The sequence below is a fragment of the Amblyomma maculatum genome, chromosome 5 (genome assembly GCF_055883805.1).
Source record: "Amblyomma maculatum isolate TAMU_Amacu chromosome 5, ASM5588380v1, whole genome shotgun sequence".
NCBI classification, from domain to species: Eukaryota; Metazoa; Arthropoda; class Arachnida; order Ixodida; family Ixodidae; genus Amblyomma; species Amblyomma maculatum.
Genome location: NC_139348.1, coordinates 132,122,303 through 132,144,754, shown reverse-complemented (window position 1 = coordinate 132,144,754; position 22,452 = coordinate 132,122,303). Strand labels below are relative to the sequence as shown.

Genomic DNA, 22,452 nt, shown 5'->3' with positions numbered 1-22,452 from the left:
CAGCACCGTGTCTGTCTCAGTCGCACCGTTCTTTCACCAAATAGCTATCAACAAAGTAGCCTTTTGAAAATGCAGTCACTTATGTTTTTGATTTGCCCAAGAAGTGCAATGTGAACAACACAATCATCGTCGGCAACCTTCGTTTGCGCGTGCACCACAGAAGGGAAGGTGTCACAAGATCTCGGCCAGATCCTGAGTGCATAGTGTCACTCAATGTGTGGCACGACGTGACTGTCCCTGACACATGATATGGCATGATATGTGCAGACCCACTGCAGTCACCCCCCCAGAAGGCCCTCGAGAGCATTGGGGCGGCCCTACAGAAGCAGTACGAGCGGTGGCAGTCCCGCGCCCGCTACAAGCTCAGCCTTGACCCAACTGTGGAGGAGGTCAAGAAGCTCTGCTCCTCGCTCAGGCGAAACTCCAAGGCAAGCTCCTACTGCTGTGGAATCACCAAATGCCACAGCAGCTAAGCCAAGTCACTGTGGTGACGCTGCATTTGGTTAGCTCTGCTTGAACATGACACTGCATGAATAATAATAATAATAATAATAATAATAATAATAATAATAATAATAATAATAATAATAATAATAATAATTGGTTTACAGGAAAGGTAATGTGCAGTATCTGTCGCACTTGTTCTGTGGACACCTGAACCGTGCGGTAAGGGAAGGTGGGAGTGAACTATAATAATAATAATAATAATAATAATAATAATTAATTGGTTCACAGGAAAGGAAAGGCACAGTATCTGTTGCACTTGTTCTGTAGACACCTGAACCACGCCATAAGGGAAGGGAGGAAGGTGGGAGTGAAAGTGGAGAGAAAGAGGTGCCATAGTGGAGAGCTCCGGAGTAATTTTTGCCACCCAGGGATCTTTATTCACTGACATTGTACAGTACAAAGCAGAGTAAAATACATGATCTGTGCACGAAGCTTTGAGGGCAAACAAACCAGAGCTGTTGCAGAAGCAATTTTCTATAGATGCCAAGACCTGTATCGGGGCTTCTGTTTGCTGTCTTAGAATGTGTGTGGCTAGGCATGGGCATTGACGATGGTCGTCAGAGAATTTCAAAAGCTTGGCTGCATTTTCCCTGGCAAGGCTGGTTCTTCATTCTGCTCTGCCCCACTCGTTTTGCCAGGAGGACAGGGTGCTGTTCCACTACAATGGCCACGGTGTGCCCAAGCCGACCATCAATGGAGAGATCTGGGTGTTCAACAGGGTGAGTTGTGCTGACAGTGAAGCCATTTTCTAGAAGGTGTGTTCCAGATAGCGATGATGGGGGTGGTAGACTACTAGATTTACGCGGTCTGAATTTCTTTGTCGAATTTCATCATGAAAGCCTTTTCGATATAAGCATGGACAAATACACAGTACCTTTTGAAATTTAATTTGTGGCACGAAATTCTTACCATTATGGCAGTGTTTCTAGGTATGTTAGCTCAAGTTAGCAGGGTTTTACGGCATTTTGACCTTAAATTCCTCCAAAGTGATTGCCATGATTTCCAGTATACAGTCCTCAGGCTGTACATGTTTAATTAAAACTTTATGCTCCGCAGTCTATATATAAGTGCAGGCTGTGAAGTATTTTTGTCCTTAATATTACCAAATATAACGTGCTATGCTTGAAGAGAGACAGGGCTCTTGGGACATTTTTCTTTTTATTTAAGCTAAATGCAATAAAAATGTGCAGTCTTAGTATTTTTTCGTGCTGATTTCGAATATGAAATTACTTTCTTGATATTTCAATTAGGTTTTGAATTAGTTGACATTTTCACTCCTTTGTTGAAAAAAAGAGAATAATCTACTAATCAGAAAGGATATTAATTAGATAGTATAATATAAGGAATACAACGTAGGAAATACATTTTTGATCAAGGCAGTATTAGTCATTCAACACCTTGTTGAAGTTTGATTGTAAAAAAAGCGGTTGACAAGCTATTTAAATTAGAGCACGCGATAAAATTAGCAAGCATAAGCAGGCTGTTGTTTTAAATGGTTTTTCGTCCCAATACGCACTGGTGACCTCGGGAAGTTCCCCAAGGCTCTGTGTAGGGCCCAGTGTTGCTTTTGTGATATATTAATGGTGTTTCAATTTGCATGTGGTCTTCATTTGGAATGTTTGCCGATGATTGTGTGGTTTATAGAGTAATTAGCGCCAATTCTGATTCACAAGTCTTGCAAGATGATTTAGACACTACAGCCGGCTGGTGTGCGCGTTATTATGTCATTAAACATAAATAAAATTGTTCACGTCACCTTTACAAGACAACGCGCTTGCCATCCGTACAGGTATAGAAAGCAAATGATAACAAAATGATGTTGGCGCACAACTTTTTGAGGCTAGTAAAACGTACTATAATGTAACAAATGCAAGCATAGAACTTTTCACGCATAGATTGTACACCTGGTCCCTCTGGACTGCCCACTAATTGGTGTCGGTATAGTAGAAAATTAACTTTTCTAGAGCGTTAGCTATACTGCTACCATTCCTGAAAGTAAAACAATGCCAGCATTTGACCTCTCGCCTCCATCGAACAGCAGCCGCCGCCGCCGGGATTTGATCCTGCGTCCTTGGGCACAGCATTTGAGCGCCCTAACCACTGCGCCACCACGGCGGGGTGTGTGATGGTGTTTGCGCAGGCAGTTGGTATGCTGCGTGGCTTGCCTGAACGGTTGCTATTTATACCAATTTTAACAGGGTTGTCCCTGCGGCTGAGACTGCTGTTTGCCCCATGCATTGGTGACTAAGATGTGTTGTTGACTCTTTCCCAGCTAAAAGGTTTTGCATCACCTCTTCCTGCTGCAGACGTACACGCAGTACATCCCCCTGTCCATGTATGACCTGCAACAGTGGATGGGTACCCCATCCATCTATGTCTACGACTGCTCGTCGGCAGGGCTCATCCTGGAGTCATTCAACAAGTTTGCCATCCAGCACGAGCGTGAGTTTGAGATCTCGGTGGGCAGCGTCAAGGGCCAGGCGCCGCCCTGCTACAAGAACTGCATTCAGCTAGCTGCTTGCCGCCAGCACCAGGTGATTGCTGCTGCTGCTGCTGCTCCTTTTCTTTGTTTGCTGCCTTGTAGGGCTGTGACTTTTCTCTTCTTTTTTACACCCAAACTGCGTGCGGCCACCATAGCCGCTGGCCCATCTCTCAGGTTCCAATGGTCATAGTCGCTCTCCTGGATGAGTAAATACTTCAGAATAGTGAATACCTGGTATTAGCATCCACATGGGCATTTCTGCGTGGCTACAATTGAAAACGGTACAGTTTTTTTGAGGAAACTGTGCAGTTCAAGAAAAATGTGGACCCGTCTACATCCGGCTGCCCATTGCCCGAGTGCGGAAATTCCTAAACCCCGACAACCTTCACTCCTCGCCTCTACGTTTCTTTACTTATAGTTACACCAAGCCCTGCGTCATGCACCCCTGATGAAGGAGCCGAGCCGGCTCCGAAACGGCGGGTTTCTATAAAATAAAAAAGTGATGGTTGGAGAATTGTTTCACTTTCGATTGGTTTGCGCACAAGCAATGTTTCATGGTCAGTCATGCCGGCTTGCCTGGCTTTCACTGGCCGTCTGCCGCACCCCGCATAGTGTGAATGCTAGGAAGCCTCCATGTGGCAATTTGTGTGTGGGTGGCGCTACTCTCTGCCAACAAGGAACAGAAATGCAAATGCAAGCTGATAAGGAAGAAAATAGGCTTATTCATGAAACGTTCCCACTCCTAACACTTCACCCTACTATGCTGGCGCAACACTGACACAATTTAGTGTTTAAAAAGTCGAGGATATAGTCAAAATAAGTGTTATTGAACCAGATGCTGCGTCTGGTCCACACAAGCTGACAAGAAGTGTGCAGGAAAGTGGGGGGGGGACTGGCTAGTGGGGGGGGACTGGCTAGTGGGGGCACTCACAGAATCTACAAGAGCAGACCATTGAACCCAGTTTGAGACTGCCTATTGTGCATCAGTTTTTTTCTTGTGGTCCCTCACTGCCCTATTTGCCTTTCGTTTTCATGAGAATATAAAGTCTTAAATTCATCAGTCCACTTTTAGAGCTGCCAGCATTGCCTTGCAGTGTAATGGTGCAGTCGTCCACACGTCTGTCTAGAACGTTCAAATGGCAATTAAAGAATACACTCATGTCATTTCTGGGTGGCCTATGACTTCAAAACATGACCTTATTGCACTGGCTCCTTCTCATAGATTGTGTTTTACTTCTCTCACGTCAGTAAGAGATGCATGTAACCTGCCAGGCACCAGTGGTTGTCATATATATGTACACAACAGGGCGCACTGTTTGAGAGTACTATACAAGTGCAGGGATGACTGCATAAAACTTGGCGTGGTAAATACAGCATGACCAACCTGTTTCTGAATACAGTAAACATCGGTAACTTGGCGTGGTAAATACAGCATGACCAACCTGTTTCTGAATACAGTAAACATCGGTAATATGAATCTCAGATGGTCACAAAAAAAATTCATCCGAAAATTTTTATAATGAAAATGAACAAAAATCAGTATGAAGAATCATAAAAAGGCATTCACGCAGATCTTTTTCTGTCTTTAGCAGTTAGTTGGTTAGTTAGGTTTATCAATTGCATATAGTATGCGGGCATTAAACTGCGCATGGCAAAACAAAGAAGTATGGTATCCTGGCTGCCATTAACCATTAACAGCAGTCTCTTCCCTACCATCAATACACAAACCACATGATGCTCCGTGTGCTCACCCGGCTCAACAACCCAAGAATAACATGCCGACCTACTTCTTCCATTTATTAAGCGCTCAAGTAATCTTCCACTGACACCTTTGTCTGCCAGCTCTGTCTCTCTTAACTTGGATTAGCTTTCTTCAATGAAGGCAGCAATTCCACCTGCAAGCACTGGTCCAAGTAATACACCTAGTGCTATAATTACAACCAAATAAACTGTCATGCTGAAAGGAATGTCAAGATAGACATAAGTGACTTCTGATGACAGAGACTGAGTTCATTCATCAAACATCTGTGTATGTGTGTGTGTATATATATATATATGTAAAATGAATCGCCAAGAGTTTAAAAATATAACGGTGGATTTATTTCGACGTTTCGATCGGGGTCTGTCCTTTTTCAAGAATGTGTTTTCTTGAAAAGGACCGGACCTCGGTTTAAACGTCGCAATAAATCCACCGTTCTGTCTTTAAACTTTTGGTGATTCATTTTACATTTATTAATCAGTTGTAATCAACTCTTTCGGATATATATATATATATATATATATATATATATATATATATATATATATATTGTGTGAAAACAAAAATCGGAAACTTCAACTCCTTGCATATGCAACATTAATACACAACAAAGTAGAAGGTTGGAGTGTAGCCACCATTGCGCGATTGGTAGAGTACTGCATGTGACATGATTGTTATGAGTTACGATATTACTGGTTTGGCGTGCAATTGTTTTTTTTTTTTTTTTTTCTAGATTCTATTGAGCATTGGCTAAAAAATTATTGCACTGCCGAATATGCACTCTGATGAACACCACTATAAAAAAATAAAAACTGCTATGTTTACATACACTTCCCAAAGTTTCAGTGGCTGTTTTGTTTTGTGCCATTTGCACATTTACAGCAGATTCTAGCACCACTCTCGAGAGAACTCGCGTGGCCTTAAAATGAGTCTAGTGAGCTCACTCTGCTCTGTGGACAGTGTGTGACAGTGAAAACGACCACCAATGCACCCTTCGCAGGTGCTGCCCATGAACCCGGAGCTACCAGCGGACCTGTTCACGTCGTGCCTGACCACGCCCGTGCAGATGGCACTGCGCTGGTTTGTGCTACAGCGTGCCAGCCGTCTGGTGCCTGGTGTGACCCTGGATATGCTGGACCGGCTGCCTGGGCAGTTGCACGACCGGCGCACCATGCTGGGCGAGCTTAACTGGATCTTCACAGCCATCACTGACACCATTGCGTGGAACGTGCTACCGCGGGCGCTATTCCAGCGGCTCTTCCGGCAGGACCTGCTGGTGGCCAGCCTGTTCCGCAACTTCCTGCTGGCGGAGCGAGTGATGCGCGCCTATGACTGCCACCCTGTGTCGGAGCCTCCGCTGCCGGCCACCTTCCAGCACCCCATGTGGCAGGCGTGGGACCTGGCGTTGGACCTGTGCCTGGCACAACTGGTGCGGGTCCAACAAGGGCACCCGTTCCAGCACTCTCCTTTCTTTGCCCAGCAGCTGACGGCCTTCCAGGTGTGGCTGACCTTTGGCTCAGAGCGGGCCGCGCCCCCCGAGCAGCTGCCCATCGTGCTGCAGGTGCTGCTCAGCCAGATCCACCGGGTGCGCGCCCTTGATCTGCTGGGGCGCTTCCTCGACCTGGGGCCCTGGGCTGTCAACCTGGTAGGTGGTTGGAAAAATGGCCAGCCACCACTGCTTACGCGATGTTGCGCTCTTAGAACAAGGGCCGTTTTCAACTGATAGGTTTCTGCAAACCGTATCAGACATAGTGGCTCTAATAAGACTAAAACAGTGGCTAAAAAGATACGATCCTGGGTCACCTACACAAAATATAAGAAAGGGAAGACACCGCACCTTGTCTTATCTATTCTCTCTTCTTTGTGCAGGTGCTATTTTTTAGCGTTATGTCATACCAATTCGCCCAATAGTCCGCACTCACTTGCAGTGCTATGCACAGCATTTCACTGTAAGGAGTGTCAGGCCCAACGTAGGGAGTCAGCATTTTTCCTTGTTCTGGGCCTGCGTAAAAATGCTTGCAATTTGCGCCCACTGAAGGTCTCTAAATGCTGCCCCTTTAAAGCATGAAGCAACCGGCCAAAGCCACAAAGCATTTGCGATCATTTCTTTTTCCGGTGGTGTTCAGTAGGCGGTCTCATTCTTTTCCACAGGCCCTCTCGGTGGGGATCTTTCCCTACATACTCAAGCTGCTGCAGAGTTGTGCTCGGGACCTGAGGCCCCTCCTGGTCTCCATCTGGGCCAAGATACTCGCTGTGGATCAGGTGGAGTGCATTTTTCGATCGTTTCTTGTTGTCTCGTGACGTAGCCTTAGCCATTAGGTAACTGTTGTTTACTCAGCTCCTATCTTTCAGTCATGTCAAGTTGACTTGGTTCGAGACAACGGCCACCGCTACTTTCTCAGCGTTCTGTCTGACCTGTCGATGCCGGTAGGTTTCGGTGTCGGAGCCTTTTGAGCCTTGTGGTAGCTCTGGCTGATTGTCGCCAACGGTGCATCTCTTGTGTGCAGTCTGAGCACCGAACTATGGCTGCCTTCATCATGTCGTGCATCGTGGCCAACTACCCGAGCGGTCAGGTACGCTTCCTTTCTGTTCATGCAGTTGATGTTGCTACATGCTCTGATCTGATGAAGGTGATGCGGGACCTTCGTGCTATCCTGCCAAGTGGTGTTTACCTACCCCTTCATAGCATGCATGCTGATTAGGGAATACCTGATTGCAAAGCATGGTAAATCATTAACAACTTGTTTCTGAAAATTTGATTTCAAGAGTACGTAACAATAATAGCGTGACTACGAGCACAAACCAATTGGTGAAGTCAATCCTTGACGAATAAAAATCACATTAGTGCCACGAACAATGCGCTGAAGTAATTTTTTACCGGCTTTGCCTTGGACATGTGCACCATATGCATAGCTTGATGCATACAGTCAAGCCCACTTATAACAATACTGCATAGAACACTATATCGAATATAACAATGGACTAACGCAGCACGGTCAACTTCTTGACGTTTTCTATGGTAAAATAAACCGGTCATAACAATGCTGTCTAGCATTGTTGGTTGTCTAGCAATTATTGGTTATAACAATTAAGTCTGGTCACCAAAACACGAAAGCGCTGCAATCACATCAGCCGAACCACACACATAATGCGAATGCTTTCCTTTCTGCCATCACTGCTTCCTAATTCCTGCAAGCTCATCAGGTTTCGCGTCAAGAATTTCTTCTGGGAAGCGGACTTTATACGGAATGCCAGTGACATGAAGGTTCGTGGAGCTCCCAACCATGTAATGATAATTGTGGCGTGTTGAGACTTCTTGCACCTTGATGATGCACAAGGGTGGTGATCAAAAGGCTGTGCAACAGATGCTTTATAGAGTCCATCTGGGACTTTTATTTCTGCTAAAGCTTCCGGGCTTAGGCATGCGCAGAAAGAATTAGGTGTCCCACTAGGGGATAAGCACTAAATATGCCATGAAACAGTCAAAGCTGACCGATAGATTTTTTCTGCAAAGAAATCAACATTGCAAGCCATTTTCCTGTCATTAAATTCTCTGACGTTTGTAATTTCTTTTTTTTTTTTTTTTTTGGCATAGCAGTTACTGGTTATAGCAATGATATTTCTTTGGCATTTCAAATTATTTAAAGTGAGTTTGACTGTACTCATTAAGGGAGGAAAGCTGTTCTGTGAACTGCCTTAAAACCTCATTGATATGTTCCTAGTTCATACGATTTCCCAGTCCTTATGCTCAATATCGCAAATAATGAAAAAATGTAAAAGCATATTCCTCTTCCACTGCACTTATTTAGCAATCAGGAGCACATTAAAACACTTCAGGCAACTTTAATTCTCCAATGTTACTACCCACATCATTTTATACGTGTGGTGCCATCTGCAGGCAGTGTTTTCTTCTGACCTGCCAAGGGATTGTCATACTGTTTAATCGTCTTATGTCATTTTTCGCAACTTTAATCTGTTGAGTCATGCTTGGTCATCACCTGGGTAAACATCACTACATCCGAGTCCATCCTTATATTCGAGGCTTTTCTTTATGCATAGTTATATTTTAGCTTTTTGTTATATCAGTTTTTCATTGTATCTAATTCTTCCATTATATCCAAGTCTTTCGTTTATATCCAGTGTTTCATTACACACAGACATATGCACAGGGTTTAGACCTTGGCATACAGGTGTCACCATCATGACATATCAGTGCACGTTAAAGAACCCCAGGTGGTTGAAATTTCCAGAGCCCTCCACTACGGCATCTCTCATAGTCTGAGTCACTTTGGGACGTTAAACCCCACAAACCAAACCAAACTTGTTACGCTTTCGCATTCATTTGTTTCATAGGGTTGCGCTATTTTTCTTACATTTAATGAATGCATTCCCAGATAAGCGACTTCGCAGCTACTATGTTCAGAATTTTTGTTAATTCTGGTCGTTCAGCAACAATACATTTAGCAACAAATTGCACATGTGCAGTCATACAAGTGGATATCAAACCTGCGTGAACGTGACATGAAAATTTGAAATTCAGCACCCCTTTCACAATGGTGACTTCTTTGCAGTGCTGCGAGGATAAGTCAGAAATTATCTACACTTTTCTTTCCACAGTTTATTTGCACAAAGGTGGGTGTGCAATATGCGCACCATTCTTCTACATGTCGTATTGTTACAGACGAGGAAGAAGCAGGCAGTGGCGCGGACAGGAGCACTCGCTCTAGGCCCGCTGCGATTCATTAAATCATCTCACAGTCATCGACCATCCTCTCTGTTCTGCTGTGTTCATCAGCTTGCCACCCCGTAACAGTATTTAGGCAATTGTAATTTCACTCTATTGTAAGTCTACCCCCAAAATAGGAATATAAAAAGAAAAAGACCCTATCGAGTTTTGATTTTGATGTTCCGACACAAAATGAAACTCTTATATCAAATTTGTGGAGATGAATCACAGAGACAAGTCCTTGTCGAGTCTCCACAAATATATTTGGCAGGACCCGCTCAGCCAGGCGGGAATGGGACAGCGTGCTGCCGGCATTCAGTTCAGCAGCCCCGAAAATCCTATCTTTGCGTGCTTGGCAAGTGTGCTGAGGCTGTCGTCTTCTTCTGCGGCCAGACCGCAATGGCATGCTACATAGTACTTAAAAACCTGGCAACACAAAAAATAGTTGCTCACAAGACAGCCCTGGCTTAGCTTTTGTTGCTGAGAATTTACTCTCTTTCAAGTGTTAGCCTTTCTTAGATCGTCTCTCAGTTTCGTGCCATTGTTGACATAGTCCGCGCAGTGTGTCAATGCCATTAACGTCATGGCATGTTTATCTTTTGATGGGAGCTCCTGCGGAGGGAACTTGGTAGAGTGCCAAGACTCTGTTGCGCGCCTTACAAAACCGCTTTGAGGTGGGGGCTAATGGTAGCTTGTTTAACGTGCTGCCATGCACTTCGTTGTGCAAGCCTGGTGTTCAGCACTTTCGTTTCATTTCACTGCAATTGGCTCACACTGTTCACTTTCACAAAATCATAAAACCGCACCTTGATATCAGCGAACATATTTTTAGAACTAAATACTTTAAAACCAGCATCATGATAACAACTGACTGTATGATTTTGTTGATTATTGATGAATAGGTGGACGAGAATGTACGTGAAATTTCGACTCGCAAAAAAGATCCGTAGTAACGTCCCCCCTCCCCCCTTTGCATAAAAAATCCTCCCCAACTGCAAAATCTCGTATAATAAACTCTCCCCCACCAAACTGATGTCAGCTTTCATTAAAAAAAAAAAAAGAGAGAGAGAAAAGGTTTATTACATGGGCATATACAGTAAGACCCAACATGCACATAGTCATGAGTCTTGCCAGCTTTTGCCTGTGGTGATGCCTCCAGCTGGCACTCTAGCTTCCACGGGCCTCTGTGCCATCTGTAGGTGACCACAAAAGTTTTTGGAACACTGAAACTGTGCACATGCTAAGCTGGTACAGCCAGGCATTGAGAGGGGCACCTCGCAGGTAAAGCAGAGAATAACAAACTGTGCCCTTCAGTTCAATGCCCTTCTGGGGCTGCAGAAAGCAAGTTGTAAAAATTTCTTATATTCTGAAAACTTCTGTGGGCATCTGTACTCTTCTGCACTGGCATGTTAATGATGAGGCAATGATTGGGATTGGTTTATCTTGTGCTAGCTCAACTTCACGCCCTGACGTTAATCTCTGGTGTCTGGCCGTAACTTGTGGACATTTACTCAGCCGCTATCTGCATCTCATGCGGACAGGGTGAACTGTTGAAGCGCCCATTCTGGTTGTTTCCTTATGTGGGTTGGGTTGGCGTTTCATGCAGGAGGCCGCCCTTAAGGGTAGCGTGATCGCCCTCTGCCTGGAGCAGCTGACGGACAGCCACGCCCGCCTCCGCCAGTGGCTTGCCATCTGCTTGGGCCGGACGTGGAGTGGCTACACGGCTGCCCGATGGTGCGGTATCCGGGACAGTGCCCATGAGAAACTCCACACACTGCTGACCGACCCCGTGCCCGAGGCAAGCGCGAAAATTGGTGCAGTTTCACTCCGGCCTACGCTTAAATCATTGCCCCCCCAACACTGTTTGCTGATTTATGTTGCCTTCAAGGTCTGTGGCACTGGGCAGTGGGAAACCACGTGCAAAGTACAATGAAAGTGAGAGGAACAAGATACACATGAGAATGATCCATCGCATTGAACAGTGCGAGGAAACATGAGTACATAAGGAAGGACTGCACAGGACGAGCACTCGTCCTTTGTCGTCCTTTCTTCTGTCCAAATGTCTTCTTAGCACTCGGCCTGTGTTGTCCTTTCTTCTGTCCCCATGTTTTCTTGCGCTGTTTGATGCAATGGTTCGTTAATAACTCGCCCATATGGCTCTACTTCTACACACGAGTAAGTTTGCTGGGGGGAGTGTATCATGTTGGCTAATGCAGTACAGAAATAATTTATTGAGGGCTGCCAGCCTGAGGCAATGGTTCCAGTTTTGGGAGGTTCAGGAAATGAAGGTGTCATTGTAGTTTTTGCTGGGCAGCCACTAATAGCTCATCTGTCGCTTGAGTAGTGTTAGTGTAGATTGTGAATAGGGGTTCCAAATTTGGGCTCAACAGGCTGTTTTTGTGGGTTCCGCAAGCACCCACATTTGCCTGCACTGTTTTTGCGGGCGTGTGCGAACTAGACGCGGTACCTGGTTTGTTGAAAGTTATTTGAAGCTTTAGCTTTTCTGGACTCGGTCCTCAGTCCACACCGTCATCGCGCAGACCTTGACAGCAAGTCAAGACCACAATGTGAGCTCACCCAGCAAACTTGCTAGCTTGCCAAGATTCTGCCGGATCACTGTATGTTTAGTATGCCGGTGGGGTTTGCGGAAGGGTCATGTTGCACTAGGCTACAGTTCGTGCTCTTGAGCATCGCTCACTACAGATACTAGTGAAAGATTTGTGTCGCTCACAACAGCTGTTTTATTTTTTATTGTCCTTGACCTCAGAAGGCTAAATGTTCTCGCATGTTTCACCAGCATTATAGGGCCAAAGGTCGGGCCGAAGAGCACTACACCTCACTTCTTTTTTGTTTGCAACCAAACTCACTCTCATCGTTATCAGCCTCCATTTGCACTTCTGTCCGCCATCGCAAGATGACATCACCTGTGTATGTGCGCGTAGAGACTGAAGGCATAGGCCACAATGCCCACCTGGCCGAGCCAAGCCAAGGTAAAAACTGATTAGTGCTATGATTCTTGGCGTAATCATGAATCAGTGAAAGCTGATCGGCATAAATGGCCGAGATGTCTGGAGCCAGGTAGGTATTCTGGAAGGTGAGGGGAGGAGGGGGAGGGCATTGGATAGGCTTTCCTTGGCACATATGAAAACTGTTGGTGTTCTGTGAAGGGTTTGGAAGCTTTTAGTATAAGCGGAATGTGCATGCCCGCATTGCATTATCTTTGTTGACTTGGCTGGGACACATGCACACCTCTTGTCATGTGACCATGTGGCATACAGTCTTAAGTCACTGCTACATGCTTTAAAATGCCTTTTAGGTTCTCTGTATGCATCTGTGTAATAGTTAGAGGCATTTTTTTTTTCCCATGGGGTGTTGCCTCACTAAAGAAATAGCACCGTCTAGCTACTGGCCCAGGCATAAACACCCTGTTGGCTTGGCTAACCGGCCACTGCTGTGCATTAGGTGGGCAAGGGACTGACATTAGCTGCGCTGTGCAATGTTATTTTTGTTTCCTGCTTTATTTTTGCACAAGAAGAGCTTGCGTTTGTGAGCGTACTGATTTCATAATGTTTTTGCAGCTACTAAAAACTGTTTCTTCGCACGGCTGTCGCTGGCATGGTGTCCCTGTGGGCACCATTGTACTTGTATCTGCCTAGCAGCAAGTGCTATATTATTGTAAACAAACGAAGCAGGGTAAGCCTGTTTGCAACTTTGAAGCTACAGAGCAGAATTGCTCCGTGACACGTTGATAGTACCCAGATAGAATATTCTTTATGCCTCATGAGGTTCTGCTGTAACGCATTGCAAACTATCGTAATCATGGTGTCAGCTTTTTTTCGCGTCACTTCACATAATTGCCATCTCGTCTGTTCACAAACAAGGTGTATAAAGGCCATGGAATGCGATTGGTATGAAGATTGCGCCGTGTAAGGGCAGTCTTATGAAATAAATAGAGGCTGGAAAATTTGGCAATGAAAAAGGTAGGCCTAATGTATGTTTCATTGCTTAATCCTGCATGTTCCGACACCTTTCTCATTTGTGCCGGCAGGTGCGGGCTGCTGCAGTGTTTGCGCTTGGGACCCTCCTCAACTGCCCGGCCAAGCGCACTGACCACGCCGACACCATCGACCACAACATCGGCATGACCCTAATCTCCTCAGTGGCCAACGACGGCAGCCCAGTAGTCCGCAAGGTGAAGGTTCACTTCGGATTTGGAGCATCTGTTCGGACAAATGTCACAGTGGTCTGCTAAATCGGCTGTCAACGAGATGTAGGCATTGCAGCAACAATTTTTTGTATGGAAACAGGGGTAAATGCTATGCATTATTGCAGATGTGTGGAAGTATGCACAGTCAATGGATCTAGATTACTTGGCATCTGTCTGATGCACATCACTGTTTGTGGCAAGGTGACCACCAGGAAGTCAACAAAAGTCTCTCAAGTAGAATCAGTAAAGAAAGCTCCCAAACCCTCTGTCATTACTTTGCTTCTGCACCACACTGCAGAGTCGGGGAATTGTTATTCACGTGGTCAGCGCTGTACTGTGGTGTCTTCTGTAGCCCAAGTGCAGCTTTCGGGCATTAACACCCCGCATACCGTGTCATACCCACAGGAAACGAGCATGCAACTCAAACAACAGAAGAAACACTAAGTTACAGTGTTGGTAGTCTTGTTTGCAATGTGCCTTGAGCTGTCGCTGGAACACACGTGTCTTTGGGTTGCCTCCTCCCCTACACAGGAGCTGGTGGTGGCCCTGCAGTGGCTGCTGTTTGTGTTCGAGACGCAGTTCCTGGCCGTGGCCTACCAGCACCTGGAGGAGGAGACCTCTCGCGAAGGGCTGCAGGCTGCCACTGCTGCGGCCGCCCACCTCCTGAGCCCCCCCACCAGTGCTGCCGTGGGTGAGTGAATGAGCCGGCTGTAAGAGAGCACCTTTGGCGCTTCCTGATGGCTGGCTTGGGAGTTGTGAAAATGCTAAATGTGTCGCATGCTAGAGACAGCGGCTGCATGTTTAAGGACTCTCATTAGTGGTGCGCCAACTGTGGAGGGGCCGGTCAACTGTCGTGCAGGGTGAGTACGCCAGTTAGTTGTAATGAGGCATGATTAACCCGCTGAAACCGTTGTCAATACGGATATCGCAAGATGAAGCAAGTTCCTTTTTGCATAAAGGCTGGCACTAGGAAACATTGGACACACTTCACCGTTATAGAAACCTGCAGTGCAATCTAGTATTAGGGTTCACCGGGGGTCTGCAATGACTGATGGTAGCAGGTAGCCTGCAGCTGAAACTCAGCGGCTCTGATACAGTGCAAGCAACATGCTAGAGCATTTGTTTTAAGTATGCAGACAGCATTACATTGTCCAGCGCTCAAAAAAAAAAAAAAATATTGCAGCTATGGTCATCGGACAAAGTGAATATAGAGCAGGCTGGAGATCGTAAAAAGCTGCATACTAATCAGCAAGCTGTAAGTACACATCACAACTCTAACAGGGCATCAGTTGGGGGTGAAGTCGACCCATCTATGGAGCCAGTATGCCTTCTTCCCCAGGCAGGTCTGCAAGTTGACGCAGTCGATTTATATTAGAACTTACATGTGGCAGCATATGGCATGCACTTTTGAGTCATCACGAAACCCATGAGACCTCCTTCTGTGAAATGTGGCTGGTGCATGCACACCACCAGGGGAAGCTGCCAGAATGTGTGCATCCATGGAGTTTAAGCACACAAAAAGTGCTTTGCTGTCAAGACACTGTGGATTGAAATGCAGTTGCATTATTCTATCTCCAACGTATGGCGGCTTTTACATTTTTTTACAGGCTCGCACAGTTACCATCTTTGCTTGTAAATGAGAAATTTCATCATTAGTAGGAGTGGCTTTGGTTTAGCCTGCACACCACAAAACTGTTCTAGAACCTTCTGAGTTGCTACGATGGTCACTTCATCGACAAACGTGCTAGGGGAGGGGGGGTGCAACTGCTTTTGCCATGCTTCACTTCCCCATTGCATGGACGGTGTGCTTTTCCTGCGCAGAGACTGTGTCGGGCGGCATGAAGAAGGTGGCATCACGTGACAGGCTCAAGCTGCTGCCCATCACTGGCAATTGTGAGTGTCATGACATGGCCAACCAACATTACTCTCCCCTTCAGGTGTATTAACACTTCAGAATACTTCAGGTGCATTAACGCTGCCTCTGCAGCTGTTCAAGTCTCCTGCTGACTTTGAGCTTTTATCACGAGGTGGCGTTGCTGTGCAGTGGACTTGCAAGTGATTGCTGTAATGTACGCTATCGGCAGTTCCAGGGCCATCTGCATTGCTTCATGTCTAGGAAACGACATCGTTTAATTGTTGACGGCGGCCTCAAATAAGATTGGTTAACTGGAGTTTGAGGTTATGATCTGACATTTTTGAATTTAAAACCATGGCAATTTTTAATGGGATATGCCCTTTTCTTAAGCAACAAACACCTACTAAGGCACTGTGTTGGTAATCTAGCCTAATTAAGCAACAACATTATATCACAATATCAGTTTTTTTTTCTCTCTCTTTTTTTTTTTTTTCATCACCACTTTTTTCTCCTGAGTGTGTACAAAGTTGGCTGTAATGTAAATAACTTTTCGATAGGTATGACAGGCCATGGTTCTTACGCATTGCGGAAGCATTGGTGTGTTAAAGGGTTGATGTGTTGGGTGTGAAATTAGCACCCATAAAATTATCGTGAGATTCATAGATCTGGTCAACAAGCATCATGTTATATTCTCTAATATATAGCTGTGCGTGTTGGGTCTCTATTTGCAATTTGATGCGTTGCTTTTAAGGCAATAGCATTACAGGTCCGTTCTACAGAAAATTTGGCATTGCCATTGTCACTGTTGTTGCTACTGTGAGTGAAATATCAAGAACGTTTTTCTGGCTTGTGGTAGTTGGTAAGTGAGATATGGCAGCTGGGCGCAGATTGCTTGTCAGGTTGAGTGACATCACGAGACTATGCACCTTTCCAATAAGTGGTCGCTGGGCGCAGCCATATTGCTTGCTGGCCTGCTTTTTGCATTTGGTGCTGGAACGATGGAAGCCACAGCAAAGTCGGTTTTTCAGAATTTCAGAGAGAAGGCGTTTCAACGTCTCACTTGCCCAATGGTAAGGCTGTACGGCATGGCTGAATTAGTAGGAGCTCTCAAGTGGGACTTCCTGATTCCAGAAACACTTGCTTTGGTTATGGATGCTATATTTTGTTTTTAGCGCTCTCTCTTGACATACTACTACTAGGAACCACTTTTCTTGCTGATTTAACAGTTTGCAGTCGGCTTCCGAATAACGGTGTATTCTCTGGCCTTGGGTATTTTAAATGCCGGCTATCACTTATGCTGCTAGGTTGGTAACCATCCCTGAGTGGTGACTATTTCTGCATAATGATTTGGCTTTTCACTTATATTCAATATCTTTGAGCCAGTTTTCTTGAATTGCTTTTTTACTTATCTTCTAACCAAATGAGTGTCGTTGAGTTCCAGTTGTGGTTCTGATATGCAACATGCGCAGTGCTGTCGGGGGCCGTGGTGGAGGGCCTGCCAGAGCCACCGCCCGTGCTCCAGCTGCCTCCGCCGCCAGAGAAGATGCGGCGCGTCTCTTCGAGCACCTCTATCTGCAGCCTGAGTACTCCGCTGGGCAGCATCTTGGGCGGCTACACTGGTGTCTACAGCCAGGTGTGGCGTGCCCTGGTCACCTTGGGCAGTGACCCCCACCCAGAGGTGGCCACCATGGCCCGCCTCCTACTCAGAGCCTACCGGGACAAGGCTCAGTCCAGCTTCGAGGCCAAGAAGAGCCGCAAGAACTCTGTTTGCCACTCGGAGCCATCCTCGCCTTCGGGCAAGATCAGCTACATGTCGTGAGTGCAGACTGGTGATGCTCGTGCTCATGTTAGTGCAGTGTGGCTTACGTGCGGATGAAACGCAGACCTGCTGACCTCCATTACTCTTGCTCTTTCATGGTTGGTACCCAGGAGTGAGTCCCCTCCAACAACCTCGTTGAATGCCAACCTGCGGCCACCAGCCCAGACGCCCACCCGGAGCCACCAGTATCAGCACACGGCACACTTCAGCCGCTCGCGCAAGATCTTTGACCGGGGTCCTGACGTTCCAGCCCCGGTATGTTGCACCTGACCAGAGTCGGTTGACCCGTTGATTGAATATTGCCTTCCTAGTTCAAGAAGCTCTTAAGTCGGCCACTTTTATCGGCTCTGCTGCTCTGTGTTGTTTTCCACAAATAATCTTGGAGCACAGCTCCTAAGTGTCTCTTCCGAGTTTGTGCGTTGTCGTTGTTGTAGTAGTTGTTGACGTGACTCGCCACCAACCAAGGCTAGCAATTGGCAGAGTAGAGATGTGCGAGTCCCATTCTCCACATTCAATGGAAGGGGTGAGAGGCATCAGGTGACTTAGTAGCTGGAGGATGTGGGTATGGCAGGAGCAGGGGAGAGGGATAATGTTTAGTTTGCGCCGGCTGATGCATAATATGCACCAGCACACACCATATTATCTTAGAAGTGAATACGCAAGAGTGAAAATTCCGTAAAGAAAATGGCAAACAAATGACTCACAAACGTGGAGTGCATAATTTCAACACAATTTTATATTCACATGAACAATAAGCACATTTTACAAACATCCAAATCTCATTAAAAATATGCGCTCAAGAATGCTGTTTTAAGATTTGTTGCTGAGACTGGACAAAAGGGGTGTGGAGCTCCATGATGGTTGAGTGCAAAGTTAAGCCGAGACGTTGAATGGAGGAGCTAGCTACTGTGTGTAAAATAGTTTGGCAGAGTAACCAAAAGTGCAGAGAAGTTTGTGGAAACTTTTGCAAGGGAACGACTGTAGGAAAGCCAGACCTGGGATGCCAGGCCCGGGGCTGCTGTTGCTTGCTCTCACCAGGCGGTGTCTGGCACCAGGAAAAATTTTTAGCCAAGCGCCTTACATCCGACATGGGCACTGAAATCCATTTTTATTTTTTTATATATATTTTTTTTTCTTCGGGAAATATTGACATCAGTTTAAAGGGAGTGTTCATTGCGCGGGAAAAAAATCTTGGCAGTATTTTTTTATTATTATAATTTGTTTTTGCGAAAGTTGTCCATCCATCAATCATCAACATAAGCATGTGGTCAGCCACAATCAAGGCACTGGTTTTTAGCATCGTTTGCTTCAAAAGGGGTTTGCTGCCATCACATGTTCCAACAATATTGTGGCAGTGGACGGCGCCCGCCCCAGTCGCGGCGTTTGATAAAGCAACAATCCTGAACTTGCATGACTAGCCGTGCCAGACTAGCCACCACCAGCACTGCTTTCAAGTGTGCGACGTCTTGGCACTTGGCACACCAAGTCCCTCCCCCCTTCCCCCTCCCCCCAACCTTGCCACGCAGGAGCTAATGTTCAGTAGCCACGTTGTACAAGCTGCTGCTGCAGAGGTGGTGGAAGCTGCCGCCATAGTCTTGCTGCACCAGGAGCTTAACCGCGAAACATTTCAGAATGGGGATTTACTGTAAACACTTTGAAGGTGGTTTCCCCTACATTTAGGGCTCCGTATAACAAACCTATATATAACATCTCCTCTTTAGGACGTAATTGGTACATTGCCAGTTATTTTTTTGGTTTTCAGGCAGTCCTGCCGTACCAATGCCAGTTTGCGTTCTGTTCATTTAGGTTTTATTGTTTTTTTTTTTCAGCATAACCACTGCTGCTGTGTCACTATAAAGTTTCTTCCCACAGTGTTTCATTTTGTGTATTTTTGTCTGTAAATGGAACTTCTGATAAGCGGAACATGTTTTGCTAGTCCCTTGAGGTTTTCCTTGAGAGTCCACTGTAGGTCGCAATGTTACATAGGAGCACTGGTGAATATTTGCAGAACTGGAAGGAAAGCTGTGACTGGAAAATGCAGTGCTTTTTATAGCATGCATTGCTTGAATTAATTTAAGGTGTGCTTATGGTCTGCAGGCCAACAAGAGATGCTGCTGCAAAAGTCTGTTCAAACAAGGTTGCTTTGAGGCTTCTGCCCTTAATCCGCCTTTTTCACAAGATGTGGCGCCCTCTGGGGAGTGGTTAAAAATTCGTCTGCTACTGGTTTAAAACGTACTTGGAGGACGCAGCCACCTGCGAAGTGGCAATGAGTGCAGTTTTCTTGTAGGAACATTGGCCAAGTTTTTGTAGGGACATCAGCCCAGTCAGGCGATCATTGCTACAGTGAAAGCTCGTTAATTCAAACCCTGATAACTCGAATTTTTGGATAATTCGAACAACACTACTTGATCCGGCCAAGCTCCATAGAGATCTGTGTATAAAAAAGCCCGTTAATTCGAACGTGAGTCGGTTCTGCTACGGATAATTTGAACTATGCGCCGCCGCGTCGGGCGGCTTGGCGCACATCACGCGGGGGAAAAAAAAAAAAGTGAAGAAACACCTTCGCGATTGGAAGGTATAATTAGAGGCTGCGCATGTCCAAAACGGGGGCAGAAGATGGAACCAGGTAAAACCATGGAAGAGTGGGTAAAACTCAAATGGCGCCATGACCGGCGCGGCGACTGGCGGCATTGGAGGGAGGGGACGGCGGCCGCGGCAAGATCACTGCATGGCCGCGGCGGCGGCAGCCTGCTCTCTCTCTCTTTCCTGCGCAACCTCCGTAGTTCGCAACTAAATACTCGTTAATTCCAACCCTGTTAATTTAAAAATAGGGATAAGTACTGTCGGCGCGGTCCCAGCCAATGCCCATAAAAGGCTATGATCTCGGACGGGCACTATGGGTTAAACTTAATTTTTTTTTTTTTTTTTTGCGATAGCCATCCATCCTTCCAACCATCAGTCGTCAACGAAGCACGCGAGTCAGCCGCGATCATGATGCTTGCTTTTAGCACTGTTCGCTTCAAAAGCCGCTTGCTGCTATCGCGCGTTCCCATTATTGGAGTGGCAGTAGACGGCGCCTGCCCCAGTCGCTCATAGCATGATAAAGCGAGCATACTGAAACGAGGCTTGCACAACCGGACAAACGCTGGCACTTTGCCAAGTTTGCTTCCTCCCCCACCCCCCTCCCCCTGCTGGAGCTAAAGTCAAAAGATAAACACGCCGTTATCGCTATCGCTGCGCAGCATCTTGGCTCATTGCCAAGAAATGTGTTGTGGACCGTGACAGCGCGCTAAGGACTGACTCCTTTATTTTTTTATTTTTATTTTTGAGATTCGTAGGCACAAATCGGGGCTGGGTGGGTTCATTATGGAAGCGAGTTCGTTACGCGACTAAATACGGTACATTTACTGTAATACAAATGGTTCTTGTCAGTTTTTTCGAGGCCATTCGATAATTCAAACATCGGATAATTCGAACGTTTTTCCCGGTCCCGTGAAGTTCGAATTAACGAGCTTTTACTGTATCACCTTTTACCTTTGCCCCTTGGTGCTACTTATGTCATGTCTTAAGCACAATAAACAAACAAACAAACAAACTTGACAGCTCCCGCCATCTTTCGCATAGGCTTGTCACTAATATGAACTGCGTGTGGCCTTCGCGATCAGCAAGAACTGCGCATGCGTAGCTGGGCTTTTCGCGTATGTGCGCCTAGCAGCCGCGTGAAAAAGGTGGTTAAAGCTGCAGCTTCCCTCCATCACCGTCTCTGTTGGCAGGTGGCAGAAGATGACACAGAAGAGCACCTCAATGCCCGCATCTCAACACCGCTGGTCACCACAGGCTTTGTGGACTGGTGCTCACGGTACTTCACTCGTCCCCTCAACAAGGTGAGCTGGGAGGGAACTCGTGGTGATGGTCACTACTATTGCTGGTCACTCGTGTGACTTTGGCCTCGTCTGTGCACCTGGAGTTCCTGGTGTGTCGTGAAGAGCGGCCGTGTTTTAGGCCCGTTGGCTCTTTTGGACTCCAGATAGTATGCCCTTTGAGCGGGGAGGTTTCATTAGCCACTGACTAATGATCTCTGTCGGAGATGTGAAATATGCGCATTGTAGACTGCAGGCACATGCAAGTGTTGGCTGGGGAATTGCGTCCCATTGCATTGTTCCCGTGCTGCATCTGTAGCGTATGGAAATCGAATAGTAATGCTGACCATCACCCAGCCGCGGAACTAGCAGTGTTACGGATGGTGCAGGCTGACGCTACTCCTGTTGCCTTTGGAACTTATTGCTACGGGATTGACGAACATGTGGTAATGACTGTGTTGCCCATACAGCATGGGTATCTGGAAGCCTAGTCGGTCATGGTTGGGCTGTAGCAATTGGGACAGTTGCCTGCTCGGGAAGAAACACGCACATCGGTTGCTGCAGTTCAGTGGTGCACCTTTTTTGCACACCGCTTTGTGCAAACTTAATTTCCGATATTGCACAGAATAAGCTTGTGAAATTGATAAACAGAGATATGAATTGTGACAGGGAGTCCGAGCTCCCAAAGCCAAGGAGTATTTGCTCAGTGTTTATGTGCGCGGTTGATGCGTTGTCACGAGTGGTCTGTCATGCCCACACTGTCAGCAAAATAGGTGTTCTTGAAAGTAAAGTTGCTGTGCCAGTGCCCTCAGTGTGTTGCTGTCCCCATCATTTGCCCATTCCATCATGCTGACTTCTCTCCTCACCCTCCTCCCCACCTCTCTTTTGGGGTGCTCTTTTGAGGTTCCTGGCAAACCCAAATGTAAGGGCACTAGCCTGTGCTTTATTTCTCAGCCAAGGCTGAACTGTAGCGGAGCGCCTTTAGCCGCACAGCTTTTGGCATTTGCTGAGGGCTTTAGCAAATGGGATTGTGCGCACTCTGCAGACACTGTGCTGGCCATTTGCCAGTGCGCAGCTAAGAAGCATGTGGTGGTGGTGGGTGGCAGGCCATCATCGCAACCGGGTGGCTGGGTGGTCTCTTTGCAGATTGTGGATGTGCCCCAGCGGGGAGCAGGGGACTCCTTGGCTGCTAGGGAGTCCCCCTGGTGCCAAGTGGTACGCTGGTCACCTGGACGGC

At 46.6% G+C, this 22,452-nt stretch overlaps 1 protein-coding gene across 5 annotated transcripts in view; it reads left to right on the top strand.

Moving 5' to 3' along the window:
- Window positions 1–22,452, top strand: part of raptor (regulatory associated protein of MTOR complex 1) — a 55,729-nt gene that overhangs the window by 14,579 nt on the left and 18,698 nt on the right. For 4 of the 5 annotated variants that reach the window (XM_084604349.1, XM_084604353.1, XM_084604351.1 and 1 more), the window contains 15 exons: window positions 268–428; window positions 1,146–1,226; window positions 2,814–3,041; window positions 5,749–6,393; window positions 6,900–7,010; window positions 7,101–7,175; window positions 7,256–7,321; window positions 11,081–11,272; window positions 13,523–13,666; window positions 14,213–14,372; window positions 15,503–15,574; window positions 17,006–17,351; window positions 17,466–17,610; window positions 21,129–21,239; window positions 22,362–22,430. In XM_084604349.1, the coding sequence (XP_084460475.1) occupies window positions 268–428; window positions 1,146–1,226; window positions 2,814–3,041; window positions 5,749–6,393; window positions 6,900–7,010; window positions 7,101–7,175; window positions 7,256–7,321; window positions 11,081–11,272; window positions 13,523–13,666; window positions 14,213–14,372; window positions 15,503–15,574; window positions 17,006–17,351; window positions 17,466–17,610; window positions 21,129–21,239; window positions 22,362–22,430 (2,606 nt within the window). The remainder of the gene's footprint in view (window positions 1–267; window positions 429–1,145; window positions 1,227–2,813; window positions 3,042–5,748; window positions 6,394–6,899; window positions 7,011–7,100; window positions 7,176–7,255; window positions 7,322–11,080; window positions 11,273–13,522; window positions 13,667–14,212; window positions 14,373–15,502; window positions 15,575–17,005; window positions 17,352–17,465; window positions 17,611–21,128; window positions 21,240–22,361; window positions 22,431–22,452) is intronic. The other variant, XM_084604350.1, reaches the window with a different exon arrangement.